The 17,887-nt window shown below is 40.5% G+C and overlaps 1 protein-coding gene across 1 annotated transcript in view; it reads left to right on the forward strand.

Annotated features, from left to right (window-relative positions):
• Window positions 1-2,624: 2,624 nt before the first annotated feature.
• Window positions 2,625-17,887, forward strand: part of ARFGAP3 (ADP ribosylation factor GTPase activating protein 3) — a 33,467-nt gene continuing 18,204 nt past the window's right edge. The window contains exons 1-7 of the mRNA XM_061359460.1: window positions 2,625-2,781; window positions 7,816-7,934; window positions 9,118-9,190; window positions 12,881-13,012; window positions 14,953-15,036; window positions 17,284-17,365; window positions 17,764-17,820. Of these exons, the coding sequence (XP_061215444.1) occupies window positions 2,713-2,781; window positions 7,816-7,934; window positions 9,118-9,190; window positions 12,881-13,012; window positions 14,953-15,036; window positions 17,284-17,365; window positions 17,764-17,820 (616 nt within the window). The 5' untranslated portion in view covers window positions 2,625-2,712. The remainder of the gene's footprint in view (window positions 2,782-7,815; window positions 7,935-9,117; window positions 9,191-12,880; window positions 13,013-14,952; window positions 15,037-17,283; window positions 17,366-17,763; window positions 17,821-17,887) is intronic.

Consider the following 17,887-nt stretch of genomic DNA (forward strand, 5'->3'; position numbering starts at 1 on the left):
TGTGTGCACAAGATGGCTCTGGGCAGCTAGGAACTTTCTGATGTCCCAGCTCAGGGGACAGATAGATACCACCTCCTGAAATCGGAGGCCAGCATAAGACAGAAGAACCAGCCTCCTTGTGCTGTTACTTGCCTGTGCTTCCCAAAAACGCGCTTTCGGTCTCCCAGGTTGCTGCAGTGGCAGGTGCTAGCTGCCTTTGCATGTCATTGCCTGGGGAAGCAGCAGCGCAGCTGGGAGAAGTATGGGACAACAAATAGCATACTTTTTTAGGATCATGCCAGACAGATGAATCTGCAGGATGACCTTGTTTTTCTGATGTTAATTGTTCCAATTAACTGGCAAGGTTGCATGTCTCCTTGGCAACTCTCTCTCCTTGTGAGGCCAGTGGCTGCAGGCTGGGATGGCAACCCTCATGCAGTCAGATGGGATCTGGAAAGTGTTTCTGGAGGAGATCACACTGTAGGGAGCAACCTACAATGACATGGGCAACGTTTTCCTGAAATGTAAGCTTCATTTGTAAGGGAGGTCTCTTAATAGGCGTTCTTGATCCCAAGTGATTGTGAAGGAGGGTGATTGCTGGATGGAATACGCAACAATTTATGCTTCTACAGGTTCAGATGTTTTAACTCTGGTCTCCGTGTTACTTGGATATATGCATTATAAATAGATTTTTGGACACCTATCCTATACTTCGATCAGGTTCCCAGCCTGTGATAGCATCAATCTAGAGTAGAGGTTGCTGGCCTGCTGTTGGCAAATGTCCATGCTCTGAAAATGAAAGTAAATTGTTTGGCCATTCAGCTGCCTGTCAGGGTAACTAGTGACTGACCCCTGGTGATCAACAAGGTGCTGCAGGGGCAAGGTATGCCTCTGAATTGAAGTGCTGAGGGCCCAGCATGGGGATAGCACACGGAATTTGCTTCAGCAGAAGGCTGTGCTCACCAACTGGCCAGAATCAGGGTGGTAATGGGTCTCATCACCCTGAATAACTTCCCCACCAACCAGAAAGAACTGGGGATTGTTAGCTTCTGCGGGAGATGGTGAACCTCTTGTACTTTAGGCCCTGAGGATGAGGCAGGTTTGAGGCTGAAGGGCTGAAGCTAGATTTTCATGCAAAGCTTTGAACTTCATAGAATCATAGAATACCCAGTTGGAAGGGACCTCAAGGACTGCCTGGTCCAACCTTTTTAGGCAAAGCATCACCTAGACTAGATGTTGCAGCACCCTGTCCAGCCAAATCTTAAAAGTGTCCAATGTTTGGAATCCACCATTCACTGGAGAGATTATTCCAATAGCTTACTGTCCTGAAAAATTTTCCTCTCGTGTCCTGTTGGAATCTCCTTAGGAGTAACTTGTGCCCATCACCCTTCATCTTCTACAGAACTCCTTGTAAAAAGGGTGACTCCACCTTCTTTGTAGCCGCCTTGACTGTTTAGACAGATAGATACCTCAATCAGTGGCCCTGTTTTTAACAGGATGCTAGAGCAGACAATCCCCAGAGGTCCCTTCCAACCTAGACTTTCTAAACTAAATGACAGAATTACAGAAATAGGGTCTAAAATGTTTTTTTCCATATATGGATAACTGAAGTCTTAAGCGTCTATGAAGAGTAGGGGAGAAGGGAGTACAGCCTTGTGAGATTTGATGATCTCTCAGAAAGAGTGCTGTGATGCCAAGCTTCGAAGATCTTGTTACGGATCATCTTACCGCTGCTGAGCTGAGTTCTGTACAGCCACGAAACTGTCTTTGTGCTGCTTTGTGAGGGGCACTCTTAGGGACTTTGCACCTTTAGTATGGGGCTGGCCATAGGGGGCCTAAAGTGGCTCCTGTAGGACCCCTGCAGCATCCTGGCCAGTGTTCCAGCAAGTATCTACTTTAGCAAGAGGGTTCATCTCTGCCCTTGCTGAGCTTCGTGCCTCAAGCAATAATGCTCCTGTAAGGTGGAGTGTGAGGGGGAACGCTCTGACACAAGGTCACTGGGTGCAACCATACTCAGCACAGCATGCTTCAGGCACTCTAGGCTTTTGAGGTACGGATTACCAGTGTGTTACACGTTTCCCGATTGTATTTCTATTATTGTTTCCTGTTCTGAGAAGATTCATGATTTCAGATCTATGATCTGAACATGCTGCTTTCGAAAGCAATTTAAACCTGTACGCTTTTTGTTCTGTGGCTTTGTTCCTGGCTGTAGGGAAGAGGAAAAGATGGTTTTAACTAAACTTTTTTACAGAGCGCTTGGAACCCACTTGTTGAGCAAAACCAGGTCTAGTCCCAAGCGTAACAACCTGCTGTTACCTCTCTTGAGGGGAAGGTGCCTGCTTCCCTTTCCCCACCCCCCTGAACGGAGCGGGAGGTGCTGTCCCTGCGGTGGTCTCCCCGGACCTCCAGCTCTCTCCCCATCGGAAAGCGGGGCGGACGTGCCGGTGCTATCCCCTGCTCCCGGACCCGCCTCACCGCTCTCCCGCTCGCCGCCGGCCGTTGGAGCTGACGTAGCAGGGCCGCTCGTCTCCAGGGCAACCGGGAGGCGGCGAAGCGTCGCCCCCTCGCGCCACGCCGGCGACCGCAGGCCGCGCCCCGCCGGGCTGAAGGGGTGCGCGCGTGGCGTGGCCGCCTCCCGGGCGGAGCGAAGCGTCCTGGCAGTGCGAGCGAGCGAGCGAGCCGGCGGTAGCGGCTCCGGTTCGAAGCCCTCCCGCCTCGCCACCACCTGCCGCCATGTGCGAGCCCAGCAAACAGGACATTGCCGCCATCTTCAAGCGGCTCCGCTCCGTCCCCACCAACAAGGTAGGGGCGCCCGGCCAGGGGGGAGGAAGTGGGGAGCCCGCAGCGGCCGCCGTCCGCCGTTGTGACACGTCGCACTGCCGGCGGCCCGTCACGCCCCGCCCGGACTCCGGCGACCCGGCCCGGCTGTCCACCGGCGGGGGACCCGGTGAGAGGAGGGAAGGGCCGGGCAGGGCGGTGGCACCGGGGTCGGCCGGCCTGGAGGTGGGGGAAGCCCTTTTCGCTGTCGGCCTGGCAGTGGTGCTGTCAGGCGGACGGTCGGCAGGCGGGTGTCTGCTGGGCGTCCTGGGCTCAGCTCTTAACTAGGGAAGTGCAGCTCCTCCGGCTGCCAGGTGTCTAGGGATTGCTGGAAGGAGAGTCAGTCTGCTGAAAATAAAAAGTAAGTTCCAAAATAGTGACAACTTAGAGTGGTGAACGTCGGTTTCTACCCACCCTCTCTCCCCGCTTTTTTTAACCAAAAAAGTTCTTCCCTGTGAGGGTGCTGAGGCACTGGCACAGGTTGCCCAGGGAAGCTGTGACTGCCCCATCCCTGGCAGTGCTCAAGGCCAAGTTGGACAGGGCTTGAAGCAAGCTGGTCTAGTGGAAGGTGTCCCTGCCCATGGCTGGGGTTTGGAACTGGATGATCTCTAAGGTCCCTTCTGACCCAAACTGTTTTGTGATTCTGTGAAGTAAATAAAGCCTGCTGTGGCACCGCCATTTCTGTGGTGATAAAAGTTCCATGTTTTCTTATCACACTGGCCTCATCCAGAGCCAGGTTTAATTTGTCAGAGTTGTAAAGCCCTGTTTGGTTTTTAGTATCCGTTACCTATGAAGATGTGCAGTGGCTAGCTGTGAAGTGGGACAGGTGCCTCAGACTGCAAGGTGACCCAGCAGAAGTGTTGGAAGGCGGGACTACCTGCAGGAGTTACGTGCTCCTGCACTGCTTTTTAGTACCATCTGCTCCACTGTCTTGGCTTTAGGACATACACTGGAAACATACCTGAAAAATAACACTGAGAAAATTTGGATCAGCGTTATGAAAGAACACTGTGGTTTTGTTCTCTGGGAATATGTATCTGGAGGTCTGCCTTTGGTTCAAAACTGGCATCCAGTCTTTGAACACCAATTATTAAGACTGTACAGGCCATGGAAACACATCTGGTTTCTCAGAGAGCAAAGCTCAGAGGCGAGCGCTCACCAGTTGGTTTCTGACACAAGTATTTCTAAAACCTGCCTTTGCAATGGAATAGAAAGTTCATCGAAGGAAGGTCCTAGTCCTAACAGAAGCTCAAATAGAGTATCTTTTACAAGCTAACTGGCACTGCGTTTAAGAGGACGAGTAGTTCTGTAATACTATTCTGATGCTTCTTCTGAATTGAGATCACAAGAGCATCAGAAAGTATTGCCCACAGCTAGTGAGAGGGGAAAGCCTAAGGATGGAGTGCCTTGAACTGTTCCCCTGTTTTGAACTCCTTGTTACCATGCTAGACTTAATAAGGTAGATGTGGTACCTATGGTTGCTCAGGCGTATCTGTCTCGCCTTGCAGTCGAGCCTAGTGCTACGTGGAAATGTTAGTGCTGATGTTGACAAAGCAGTGTTAGCACAGTGTGTGCTGCCATTCACACTGGGTCAGTTTGAAAGAAGGACTTCAGGCACAGAAACCTCATTACCCTGCAGTGAAGCCCAGTCTCTGACCTGTAAAGACAGAGGAAAGGGAGTGGGAAATAAACAGCTTGGATCTCACAACTCCCCCATGCCCATGTATCTAACCAGTCTTCTTAAGTAAAAGTTGCTGACATCAGTTTATCCTCTTGTGTTTGAGCACATCTTGTTTTGTTTCCTTTCCCTTGCGTTCTTACACAGTCTGCCCCTTTTATTTGTAGGGCTTTTCTGCTGGGAAAGATAAATGTGGGGAAGTGCAAATACTGGAAAGGTTCTGTATTAAAAGCTTAATAATTTGCTTAGCTGTGGTGTTTATACATACAGTTTGGGAAGAAGTGGTGTCTGTTCTGTGCAGCATCTGGGTTTACTGGCTGCCTGCTACGAGCAAGCATCCACATTTACACTGTGCTAGTGCTCTGCAGTGGTTCTTAGTGCACATGAGTTTAGGAAGGTAATTATCACTTAAATAAATGTACAGTTTAATTTGTGGCTTATAGTGTGTTTAAACTGATATTTGAATAATTGTCTTGAAATTAACATCTGTAATTTCATCTTAGTTTCCTTTGTATAACATGAGAAATAGCTTCTTTTTCAGTTCTTGGTGTGTCCTTGAGTATTACTTAATACAGAGCTGCCTGATGGCAACAAACATGTTAAAATTATTAAATAGGGTGTATTTTGTACATATGCAAGTGTTCATAGTCCTTAAGCTACCAGATATTGTTAACTTGAGTGCTTGTAAAGCCCACCTGGTTTTGAAGACTTGCATACTGAGGCTCTATAGTCACTTTTAATCTGGCATAGTTCTACTCCTCTGAAACTGTTAAGTCTTTCATTCTTTCTGGCTCTTTCTTTTGTTGATGATAGTATTCATGTCCCTGCTTGGACACCTAGATCAAGGATCTGAACTGACTGAAGACTAAGGATGGGTGTTGTGGTGGTGGTTTATCAGCTGTCAATTTTGTTATTACCGTGTGCATTGTGGTGTGGTTTGTGTGTGTGTTGGAGGGTGAAAGGTTTTTTGCATCAGCATGAAGTGTAGTATATCATGCGTCACATCAGTCATTTTAAGACCACAACACTTCCTAGATGGGCAGTCCTGTCTTCTAAGGGCAAACACTTCTGTTCCCTCTCATACATTGGCATTATTGGTCATGTGGCTGTGCTGTGAGTTAGACTTACCTTTGCTCGAAGTCAAAGCAGTGCAGTGCAGTATGATCAACAAGTGTGACTCTTACTGCTGATGCAAGAGAAGAAGGAAAGCATATCTGGGTACGGTGGCTGATTACTAAGAGAGTAGCTGCTTGGATTTAGATCACCTTTGACCAAATGTGAAACTGGCTCCTGAGTTTAGTGTTGTGGCCTGGCATGCTTGGAGTGACAAGCACAAGCAAATGCAGAGCTACCCTGTGGCAGCAGCCCCACTACACGGGGGGTTAAAAGTGTCTGTGTAGAGGTTGAAAATGTCTAACCATGACCTCAGGGATAAAAGGGTTTGCTTGCTGAACCTGCTCACGTCTTCAGAGTGCCAAAAATAACATTTCTATAGGCTAAAGATTATTACATTTCCATGTCCAATAGCAATACATATTATATATTTATTTATTAACATAGGCATCTTGTGCAAGGTGGATGTTGTAGGATCTAATGATTACTTGCTGAGGGCTATACCCAAACCTTTGTGTTTGCTGTTGTGCAAATATCTCAATTAGGGCTTTTGCTGGTTTTGTTTTTTGTTTTTTTTTTCCCCAAAGTGACTGTTACACCTTTACTGCCCTGAGTGCTTTAACACAAAGTAAGCAAAAAGATTGCAAGTGTATTTTAAATGTAATAGATTACTTAAGCATATCCTTCAAATAGATTTTCTAGATAATTATTTCGATATTTTAGTTGCACCTAGATCAGTACAGAAAATACACTATCTGTTTTTAAAATGGAAACAATTTCATAGAGTGGCTCTGAAATGGTTTTTGATTTTTTTTCTTAATTCTTGTTAAAATTGATGTGGTAGGAATCACTTTAAAAATTGAGAAAATTAAGCAAAATGAGTCTAAACGTTAATGAAACCTGCTTCTGTTTCTGTTTCTATTGCATAATGTGTTGGAAGTGGCAGTTCTTACATTACTTTCCACAAGACAATTAGATGCTCCTGCTTGCATCACAATCTTAAAAGCTGCAGGTTTTATTAATATGAAAAACTTTCACATGTATCTGGTAAATAGCTGATAGAGCATCCTGCATGAGTGAAGATTGTGAGCTATCCTGCTTTGTGGCAGCTAGCTTCCAAGGTGATGCAATGGACTTCTAAGATGTTGAAACTAGGAAGTAGTTATAATTGTACCAGGGAGGGAAGCAGAATCCTTAGGGATGTTTGTAACTGAACTTTTTAAACCTGTGTTCTTTTAACCACCCACTGATACTCAAGATTCTCATTTCTCATTTGTATGCCAGGGAATTTCAACAAGATTTAGGACTTCTGCTCTAATGAAGTCTTCTTTGCTCTCCTGCACTAGAAGCGAGACCAGGGCTTCCTTGCATTTGAAAAATTGATTTGCATGAGATAAATTTTTTGTTCTTGTTATCCTTGGCACAAAATGCGGAACAACTGAAACAGACTTTAAAGTTGTGGTCTGCAGACCTGCAAGGCATATGAGATGTAGACACACACACCTTTTGTATTTCTGACTGTTAGGAGTCTTTTGTGGTGGCAGAGAATAAGAAGGTCATGGTTTTGTCCGTACAGAAGTTGTGGACATGTTTGCTGTTTAACCAGTTCATGATGGACAGTCAAAAGGTTGATACAGCAAATACATCATGCAAATAGTCATGTCTGGCAGAGGGAGCTCAGCTACACAGTGCGCAGAGTGGATGCTTTCTTCACAGACCTGGGTTTCAGTCACTTGCTCTAAGGATCAAGGATTCTATATACAAAAGTAGATTGTCATGTCATTAGTTCTGCTGATAGCTGCAGTTGCATGTATGTTCTGAGGAAAGAGGAGGCTCAGTCCTATGTCATAAAGAGAGCCTGCCCTTGGGGAAGTATTTCTTAAAACACTTTTGTTATGTCAGTAGTGCTGGAAATACTGCATTGAACATGTATGTGAACTAGTCTGATGTGGGTTCTCCGGCCCTGTTTCTCAACCTGTGGTCCCCATCTACACTAGTTGTAGTCGAAAAATGGGAGGGCATGTAGTCCTGTCTAGTTAGGGCCCTGACACACAGGTGTGGGCAGATTGTGTAGCTCCTCTTTATATTGCAAAATTAGGATAATAAAAAGTCATCATGTCAACAAATGCTTTATTAACTGATCACTGAAATGATGTTAGCATGACCTGTAACACAACTGTAACACATGGTTATGCTCAAGTCCTGTTACTGATCTTTATTTCTTTAAGGTATGTTTTGACTGTGGAGCAAAGAACCCTAGCTGGGCAAGCATAACATATGGAGTTTTTCTGTGTATTGATTGTTCAGGGACCCATCGATCACTTGGTGTTCATTTGAGTTTCATTCGGTAAGTAGCTTGTATATTTTTGTAGTAAACATTGCATCTTTTAATGTTTCGGTTTGTTCAGATACCTGCTCAGAGGGGAAAACCCATTCTTTCGGCTACTGATTCAGACCTTTCTAATGTTTGCATTGGCTTTGGTATATCTGACATCTGCTGGGAATTAGATAATTAGGTAGGGTTCACAGAATTTTTACCATGCACTGTTTGTGTTAGTAGTGCACATCTGTTGGCAGGTCTGTTTCTACAGTGAAGATAAGAAAAATGAAGAGCAATGTGAGCATGTTGAAGTATTTTATCATTCCTTCAGATGGAGACTGAGGCAAATACTAATTTACCATCATCAGAGGTATTACAGTGTATTGATCATAAAAATAATCTGACCCCCAGCAAGCCAGGTCAGAGAGCTAAGTAGCACTTTGCCAACTTTACTTCCTAAAATAGTTCATGGTGGTGTCACCTGAGTGCTAGTACTGGGGTAGTGTAAAGGGCTAACCCTTTCGGCAGCTGTTTATCTCACTTAATCAGTTGGTGCAGTAAATCTGGACCCTGAGCTTGTCACATTTCAGGTGAGGATCCTAATTGATGGCCTGTTGGCCTTTTTGGCCTCATAAATAATTACATATCTGAAATGTAATGAATGTTCTGCTTGAAGTGCATGACAGCAATGCATCCAGGAGTGGATTGCAGATAAAAGTAGCTGTTTTCCATCAACTAAAATGTTCCTTCTGCTGCCTTTTCACTGTATACAAGTGTTACAAAAGGCCTCTCAGGAGTCCATTCCTAATGATCACAGTAATAATTCTCCTCATAGTCACTCATTTTTGTTGTGATATGACATTCAAATTGTTACTTTGTCCATTACATGTGATTGTGATTTGCTTTTGACGGAGTTCAAATGTTACCCTGAAAATGTATCTTACTGGTGCTTTCTAAAAGGGAAAGCCTGACAGAGGGTACTTTTTTTTTTTTCCCAAGCTTTTACAGTTGGTAAAACTGTGTCAGTTCTACATGGCTTTATTAACCTCTCTTGCACACTGTGTATTGTCACAGATTTATTTTTTTTGTGTAGATGCATGTTTTCACTTTTTTTTTTTAAAGGGGGGAGAGAAACATTTTACAAATAAAAAAGGTAGAGAGATTTTAAATGGCTTGGGAGATAACATAAAAAACATTTCCTTCTTTTTAGATCTACAGAACTGGATTCCAATTGGTCTTGGTTTCAGCTGAGATGCATGCAAGTTGGAGGAAATGCAAACGCTGTATGTATTCCTGAGAATTTGCTTTGCACATTGAAGCTTGTTAGGCTTGGAAGCTATGTCCCTTGGCTCATATCTTGGGGATATTTTTATTTTCCCAGTCCATTTATCCTCTTTTTTTTTGTTGTTTTGTTTTGTTTTGGTTGGTTGGTTGGTTGGTTGGTTTTTTTTTTTTTGTATTTTAAGAATTCCTTTGATTTCTGATTTCATCCTCCATACTTGCAACTTTTCCTTCTTGGTATAATCTGCAAAATGTTTTATTTTTTCTTACAAATCATTAATAAAAGTCACTGTACTTTAGCAGGGAAACATTGGCAGCTCCTGAAAGATGGCTTACCAACAGCTTGTAAACCTACCTTATGGTCATTTTTTTGTGACTGTATTTCCTTACATGGTTTATGAAAATATCATGCCAAAAATCATGTAATTGTGAAAAGTCACACTGAAGTTAAGATCTGACTTACTCTGGAGGTACAATTGAAGCCAAGATAAGATACGCTATACTGACATATACATGTATGTTAGAGAGGAAATAGCAGTGTTTTGGTGTGGCCCATTTCATATTGGCTGTTATTTCAGTTTGATTTTTTTATGTAATTACAGATAAGTTTGTTATACAATATTTTTGTAAGTTGAAGTTACGTTGACAGGTGCAGTGGTCTCAATCTCATTTTCATAGGGGGATGTCTTCCTTTGTCAACTCTTCTGCAATATTGCCTGTTTTCCCATATTTTTTCAAAGAACAACCACCAATAACTGAGATTACTTCCTTAAATTGACCCACCCAGTGTGGAAACATGCAACTTTCCTAAGAAATTTCTACTTTTCTTCTAATTCCCTGAAAGCTTCCCCTTATCTTTCTTTATTTATGCTTTACCCATAATGTTTCTTGAAGAAACTTCATCTAAACTTGCTTTCCATAGGCTTTTACTTAACAATTTTCGTAACAATCTGTTTTCCTTTCTAACAGTTTAATACTCTGCTATTTTTTTTTGTATTTCCATAAAAAAAAAGAAGAAGATTTTAGGATCATTATTACCTCCCACGTTTGCATTTTCCATAAAACCTTTTTCTTTGTATTAGGCGTTCAGGTTTCTGTCTCTGGCTTACAAATCTGAACAGTTGCATGGTGTCTTCTCCCTCTTCTGCCTACTCTTAAGTTACATCTTTCTATATTAATACTGCTGTTATATGAATTTACTCATTGGGTTTCTGTTATGCCACTTACTACATAAACCCCACAATTTCAACAAATCAGAAGAGGGAGATTTTGCATGAAAAATATTTTCTATTTTAGGCAAAGGCTTAAAAGCTTTGGTTCAACTATATAAACTTAGCAATACAAAGAGTTTAAGGTAGTTGGAAAGAAGATGGCAAAGTTTGAAAAGTACTTTTGTTAATCTTAGAAAGCTTATTACCAGAACAACAGTAAACCTTTATTATTTAATTTTATGAGGTTTTGTCTTTCTGCTTGGATGTCACTGTTTCTTATCATATATTTTAGCAAGGGGTATAATATACCTACAGCCACCCCTCACATACCTCAAATTCACAATGGCCTGTTTTGGATACCTAGCAAGATTAATACCCAAGACTTTAAAGACCGGTTTAGTAAACTGTTTGGACATTTTAAAAAGTAAAATTAGTTTTTTTCTTCTAATTGCACCAAAAAAAAAATCCCTTTTTGTCCCAAATTAAATGGCAAATTCTGTTTTTACTAACTGAGGTTTAGAAGCACTGTCAGATTAACACTAATAATTTGTATTCTGTAATTGTCTGATGATACCTTATATTGGAGAACAGCACTGATGTGCTTCATAGCTATGTATCAGTTTGCTAGTAAATCTGAAGTGTTCTCAGTTGCTTTTGTTTTCAGAATAAATCTCTACAATGATGGGAATCAGGGCTTACAAAAAAAAAAAAAAAAAGCTTCTAAATATCAGGTTCATAGGTGCATGTTTAACCAAGCCAAGTGCAAGGTCCTGCACATGGGTTAGAGCAATTCCAGGCACAGCTACAGCTACAGGCTGGGAGGAGAAGTGATTCAGAGGAGCCCTGCCAAGAACAACTTGGGGGTGTTGGTAGATTAGATACTGAGCATGAGCCAGCTTCAGTGTGCACTCGCAGCCCAGAAACCAACCGTATCCTGGGCTGCATCAAAAGGAGTGTGACCAGCAGGTCGAAGGAGGTGATGCTGCCCCTCTACTCTGCTCTCATGAGACCTCACTTGGAGTATTGCCTGCAGTTCTGGTGTCCTCAACATAAAAAGGACATGGATCTGTTGGAACAAGTCCAGAGGAGGCCACGAGGATGACCAGGGGACTGGAGCACCTCCCATATGAAGATAGGCTGAGAGAATTGGGGCTGTTCAGCCTGGAGAAGAGAAGGCTGTGTGGAGACCTCATAGCAGCCTTCCAGTATCTGAAGGGAGGCTATAGGAATGCTGGGGAGGGACTCTTCATTAGGGACTGTAGTGATAGGACAAGGGGTAATGGGTTCAAACTTCAACAGGTGAAGTTTAGGTTGGATATAAGGAAGAAGTTCTTTACTGTAAGGGTGGTGAGGCATTGGAATGGGTTGCCCAAGGAAGTTGTGAATGTTCCATCCCTGGTGATATTCAAGGCCAGGTTGCACAGAGCCTTGGGTGACATGGTTTAGTGTGAGGTGTCCCTGCCCATGGCAGGCGGGTTGGAACTAGATGATCCTAAGGTCCTTTCCAACCCTCCCTATTCTATGATTCTTTGTATTTAAATGCAAAAATGCGCAGTCTTTTTGGCATCTGTGATGTTTACAGCTGTTTCTGTTGGAATCACAGTTGACTGGCATTTTTCTCTCTCCTTCATGGTTGTTGCTTATTTTTTATACAAAGTCAGGTACTTGTATACTACTAGATTTATGCTTTGCAGTTCCAGCATGCGAGGCCAATAACCCTAGGTTATCTAGACTTGCTGATCCTATCAGAAACTTGTTTATCATGTTTTATGGTAACATAAACCAGTCTGTTCTGTTCTTCAGTGCAGGAATATATGGTTTGGTTTGCTAGCCAATTCTAGATATTGAGAAAATAGTTGTTTGTGGGCTTTTTTAATCTTCCAGAGAGCTTGTGAAACTCCAATGTAAATGTACTGATTTGCTTTTGGTTTAAGAGCCTAAATAGGAATAGATTTTTTCATTTATATAGCTATGTTTTCATATAAATACACAAGTATATAAATGCATATGGGTACATATATATGTGCATTTGCACACTTTTCTTTTGAAGGAAGACAGTTTTTATACAGTCATTTTGATGCTATCGAACATACATTGTAGAGATGAAGCCAAGCAATGCCTTTTAGAATATCAGGAATGTCCTTTGAAACACAGGTATTGGCAATCAATTCCCTCTTCCTTTCTACACTTAATTTCAGAAATAGGATTTTTTTTTTAATATGATGGCAAACTTACATTTGTAGATGCTTTTGAAGTATCCCACTAATGTATTTGATTTTCCTATATGTTATTTATATGTAAAGAGGTTTCCAGAATTGAGTTCTCTTTGCATTTTGGAGATCTATGTAGACTTCATAATTGAAAAGGTTGGATTTAGGTAGAAGAGCAGCATATTTTGCTGCTCTGCAGTATATTTTTATATGAAATGGCATTAGTTTTTAAACCTATTTCTCATGGCATTTTCTGTGTTCTGCTTCGCAGTCTGCTTTTTTCCATCAACACGGATGCACAACAAATGATACCAATGCAAAGTACAACAGTCGTGTTGCTCAACTTTACAAGGAGAAGATTAAATCTCTTGCAACACAGGCAACAAGAAAGCATGGTACTGATGTGAGTAGTGTGCATCCTGTGCCTGTAAGATTTCTGAAAATCTTGATCTTCTCTCCCCTGAAGTAATTTTATGTTTCCAATTAGTAATGCAAAAGATAATCTGTTTTTGGGGGGTACTGATACACATTACAGTGAATAGGCAAACTGGGAAGTAAACTGTTGGTGGCATACCTTTTTTTGTCTGGAAAAAGAATATTGAGCTAGAGCTCAATTGGATAATTCAGAACATTAACATTTTCAGTAACGTATGTGGGTTCCAGGCAGAAACTTCAGGTATCCTTCAGAATGGAAACTTCTTTGTTTGCAGGTGTGCTCCAAAATTATTTTAGTGGTATTGCATAACAAAAATGTTTTTATTTTTGCTTATCAGGAATGGAGTTCTTATTGAGAAGTACAGCATGTAAAAATGTCAAAGTGTTGATAGAAGTAACTACAGAATATTTGTGATTTAAGTGGGATGTGATTTAAACGGGTAAATGTGTGGTTTTGGGTTTGTGCCCTACGAAAATAATATTTGAAAATTTAGGAGGCTATGTATGTCCTGAACTTGCTGTTTTCCATTAAAAATGCCGGAAGAGTTCATGCATACTATCAAAACTTTGTTAGGTTGCTGACAGGAATACGTTCTTAGCGAGGTATGCAGAATTGGTTTGCTGAAGTGACAAGTTTGACTACAGTTCTCTTCTGCATACACAGAAAACATGTTTTGATTGTTTATTTCAGCTTGTTAAAGTCTGCGACTGATTCATTTGAAGTTGATCAGATGAGTGGGAATTAAAAGAAAAACAAGAAGGCTTGGGGGTTTTCCTGATCTGTGCATCAAATAGCATGAAATTTTATGGATTATAATAATTTTATGTTACAAATGTTATAGACAGTAGTTCACATCACTAACTTTAGAGAATATGTCTTTTTACTTACTAAACAGCTTTAGATACAAAACCTGTTCAAGTAAGTAAGATACACTATGTGCATTTAAGTTGATCATAAGTTACCCAAATGACACTTTGAAGAACTGTGTTTATCTTCCTTCAATTATGGATTCCATCGAATTGTTTAATATTAATTATGCTTGGTTTTTTTTTTAATTAAAATACTTTGTAATTATGTAATGCAAGCTGAAATGATTATGTGCTAAGTTGCTAAAGTAACTTATTCAGATAGTTAGGTGTAGTATCAAGCATCACCTCTTCCACATGGTAAAAAATTTCTTCTCTAATTTAAGGATAGAACTGATTTTTGAATGGTGAGGTAAGCTTGTTGCACATTCAGTAAACTTTTCAACAGTGGTCATTATTTTTGGTCATGTATCATGAGAAGTGATTTGCCTATGAGTAAGGTGGGAGTGCAGATCACAGCTTATAGACCTGTTTTGCACAATGCTAAGAATACCTGTGGCACTGTGGACCTGTCAGCCTGCCCTGAGGTCAGGCATTGCTCAAAGCTGGTAGCATCTTGCAAAACTCTGCTTTAACTCTAGCAGAGGTGATGGGACTCTGAGAGTAGGTGGGAAAATTCATCAGAGTACAAGACCACATTGGTACAATTCTGAAAACTGTTTCCAGTGACTGCTAGTGTTATGTTTTCAGTTTTGGTTTGGGCTTTCGTGCTTTGGACAAAACAAGAGTATTAGAAAGAAAATACCTTATATGAGAATATGAAAAAACTTATTATGAAGGTCTAGTGATATTAAATATTGACAGTATTACTGCAACAGAGCTTATATTGAGCATTTTGTTAGGAAGGAAATGGGTAATGTGAAGGAACATATCAAAGTTGTATGAAATTTAAAAAAAGGAATGTCATGTATTGAAGCTTGAATAAATTTGTAAGGAAAAATTATGTACCAGAAAAAAAAAAGGAGTTTTCAGATTAGTGTGTTTGGAAAAAAAATACATACATGTAATATTTATGTAAAATTCTCTCTCTTCCAATTGTAGCTGTGGACAGATGGATGTGGAATGCCACCTGTGTCACCTCAAAACAAAGAGGAAGACTTTTTTGCATCCCATGTCTCTCCCAAGGTATAGATTACCTGTATTTCATTTGTATTAGCTTTCTGAATACTAGGTTAACTGTGTGTTTATGATGAAGATTAAATCCTGAAGGAAAATGTTATAGAGAAAGGGTAGGTCAGTGAGTTAACGTTTATCTGCTTTTCCTTCTGTGGGTTTCAAAATTCTTCCTGGATGTGAACTACTTTCTAAGGTGGTAATTTAGAATGACCCAAATAGTAGCTAAATGTGGAATGAAACTATATTTTTTGTAGGCATACAATTCCATTTGGACTTATGATTCCTTGATTGGGAGTGCTTTGATTTAAATATACTATGTGATAATTTTGTTTTTTAATCAGTAAAGTTTAACAGTTCTTAAAGCATTTGCTAAACAATTCTTTTTTATTCCTCAAATTTTTTTCATCCTGTTTGAAAACGTTAACTTTCTGAAGACTGTTGCTCCTGTTGGTTTTCATTTATTTGATCCTACGTCCTTAAGGTGATAGGTGCTGGTTTTGATTCACAGATTAATGTTCCAGAGACTCTCTTGCCTCTGGTATTTGAGAAATAGATAACAATTGTCATCTTCAACTTAAAGCTATTAAGTTATTCCTACACCTAGTACTCTTTAAATATTGCAACAATATTAAGTGTTCTAGTACAATTGCTTTCTAGTACAGTTACAGTCTGTAACACATAAAACACAAGTATAATCACAAGGCATATTCTGGGATAGAGAAGAATTCAAAGGGCTTGGGTATATCAAATTAGCCCATTGTGGAGACTCTTTTCCAGTTCACATGCAAGTTAATTTCCTTGTCATGACATTGTCGTTGTGCGTGTGCATTATCAGCAAGTAATAAAAATCTGTACAATTTGCTCATATCTGCACTTGGGTGAAGAGCACAGTAAAAATGACATGACGTTTTAGTGACTTTCTAGTGTATATGGGATGCTTAAGGAAAAAAAAATGTAACTTGAATGAATTATTTTTCCTTTTGGTTATTCAGTTGTGACATTTCAAAATGTAACTTTGTTGTATTTGTGAGGTTTTGAAAATGGTGTTTTTGAAGGGAAATTCAGCCTTTTTGCTATTTATTTGTTTTATTTTAGGAATTCGTACTGCAGCCAATATTTGAATGTCTTCTGAAAATAAATTTCAGCATCTTTATAACCGTGAAAAGGTGTTTATATTTTACACACTGGGAGGATTGCTGTTTACTCAGAAATGCTTATTGCAAAGACCCCCCCAAAAAAATCAGTTGTCATGAATTATAGTCTAGTGTCTTCACCAGAAGATACCTGTCTTCATAGTAGAAAAGAAACTGAGTATTTCTGTTTGAAAAAAGCAGCTTGTAAGAATGCTTGCAGTTGAGTGGGAAAAGCATGAATTGAGGCAAGCTAAAAGAAAAGAAGTTTAAGCAGAAAAGTGTTGTATTTTTGTGGTTGAGGACAAGAAGTAGAAACTTCATACAGATGTATGGGTAGAATAAAGTAAATCTTTACAGCAGACTTTTCAGGTAGCTGCAAAGGCAAGAGGTAGAGAAAAGCAATTTGTTTACCTCAGGGCAAGAGATTATTTGGGTATGGACATTTTGACAGAGATGTTGGGAAGTTCTGAGATTGAGGTTTTAAGGAAGAATAAGCATGTTCTCAACATTGAGAACAGTGGCTCAACATTGATGGAAAAGATAATTGTTGATATTACTGTGACAAGGTCACAAACCTGCCTGTTAAGGAGAATGTCTCTGAAGGAAGTGGGAGGACTCACTGGGAAGACTTGGGAGGACTGCTCATAATCAAAAATTCAATGTTAGAAAACTGGAAGTGCAAGAGCTTAGTGTGGGGAGAAGGGTTGGTGATTATATGTAAATAAATGGTCCAGATTTCCTGTACTGTATTACTGTTATGAATTAAGACAGTTAATAGCCAACATACAATAATTAAACATAAAGCATATTATTTTTTTGGATGGTAAACATACTGAAATTGCTAAGACGAAAATACAGGTGCTCAGTAGTGTTTTGAAACCAGCTCACTTCTAATAAAAGTAGGCATTTCTTCTAACTTTAATAACTGCCCTTCTGAGAACAGGTTTAAACCTAGAAGCTGTGATCATAAGAATCCAGTATTAACTAGTCAGTGCCAGTATTAACTAGTCAGTGCCAGTATTAACTAGTCAGTGATGCTTTGGCAGTCTTTGAGCTCAGTGCTCATATTTATTCGCTGTATTCTATTTTGTGTACGCTTTCGATTGTTGTAATTCTTTTCAAGGGAAAGCATACAGAACGGGTGTTATCAGAGCCAGTTTGTCTACAACAGAAAACTCCAGAAAATAGTCCGGACTGCTATGAAGGTAGGACTGTTTCTTCATTAACAATAAGCTGCATTTTTTTGGTACTCTCTTTATTTATGCTGGTTTTTACCCTACTTTAATAATAAAATAACCTAGTCTACTAATAATGCAAGAATTTTGGAGAGGAAGGACTACTTAGAAGGGCTATGCTCAGATGTGTGGGACTGCGCGTTCCTTTAAGAATGTTTAATAGAAATCCAGACTAATATTAGATTCAAAAGACTGTGTGAGTCATTGGGTGCCTGCTGCTTTTAGTAACCGGTAAAGCTGTGATAGAAATAACACATTATGCTATATGAATTAAACAGTACCCTGTGTACTGTGAGTTGTATTTTGGTACTGTAGGTATTCTAAAGAGCCTTCTGATGTTCTTACCCTTGTTATTTATTATGTTTTAGGACCAGAACACGGACCAAGTGTTGATTGCCTCAGTACGTCACCAAAAGCTGCATTAGGTAATGAGTGTAAGCAGAAGAAGGTAGCAGCCAGTATATATTCATTTGTACAGGGAATGTATGACTG

Source organism: Neopsephotus bourkii, unplaced genomic scaffold (genome assembly GCF_033783945.1).
Source record: "Neopsephotus bourkii isolate Nb327-2 ecotype Australia unplaced genomic scaffold, CSIRO-AGI_Nbou_v1 NB_107, whole genome shotgun sequence".
Classification (NCBI taxonomy): Eukaryota; Metazoa; Chordata; class Aves; order Psittaciformes; family Psittacidae; genus Neopsephotus; species Neopsephotus bourkii.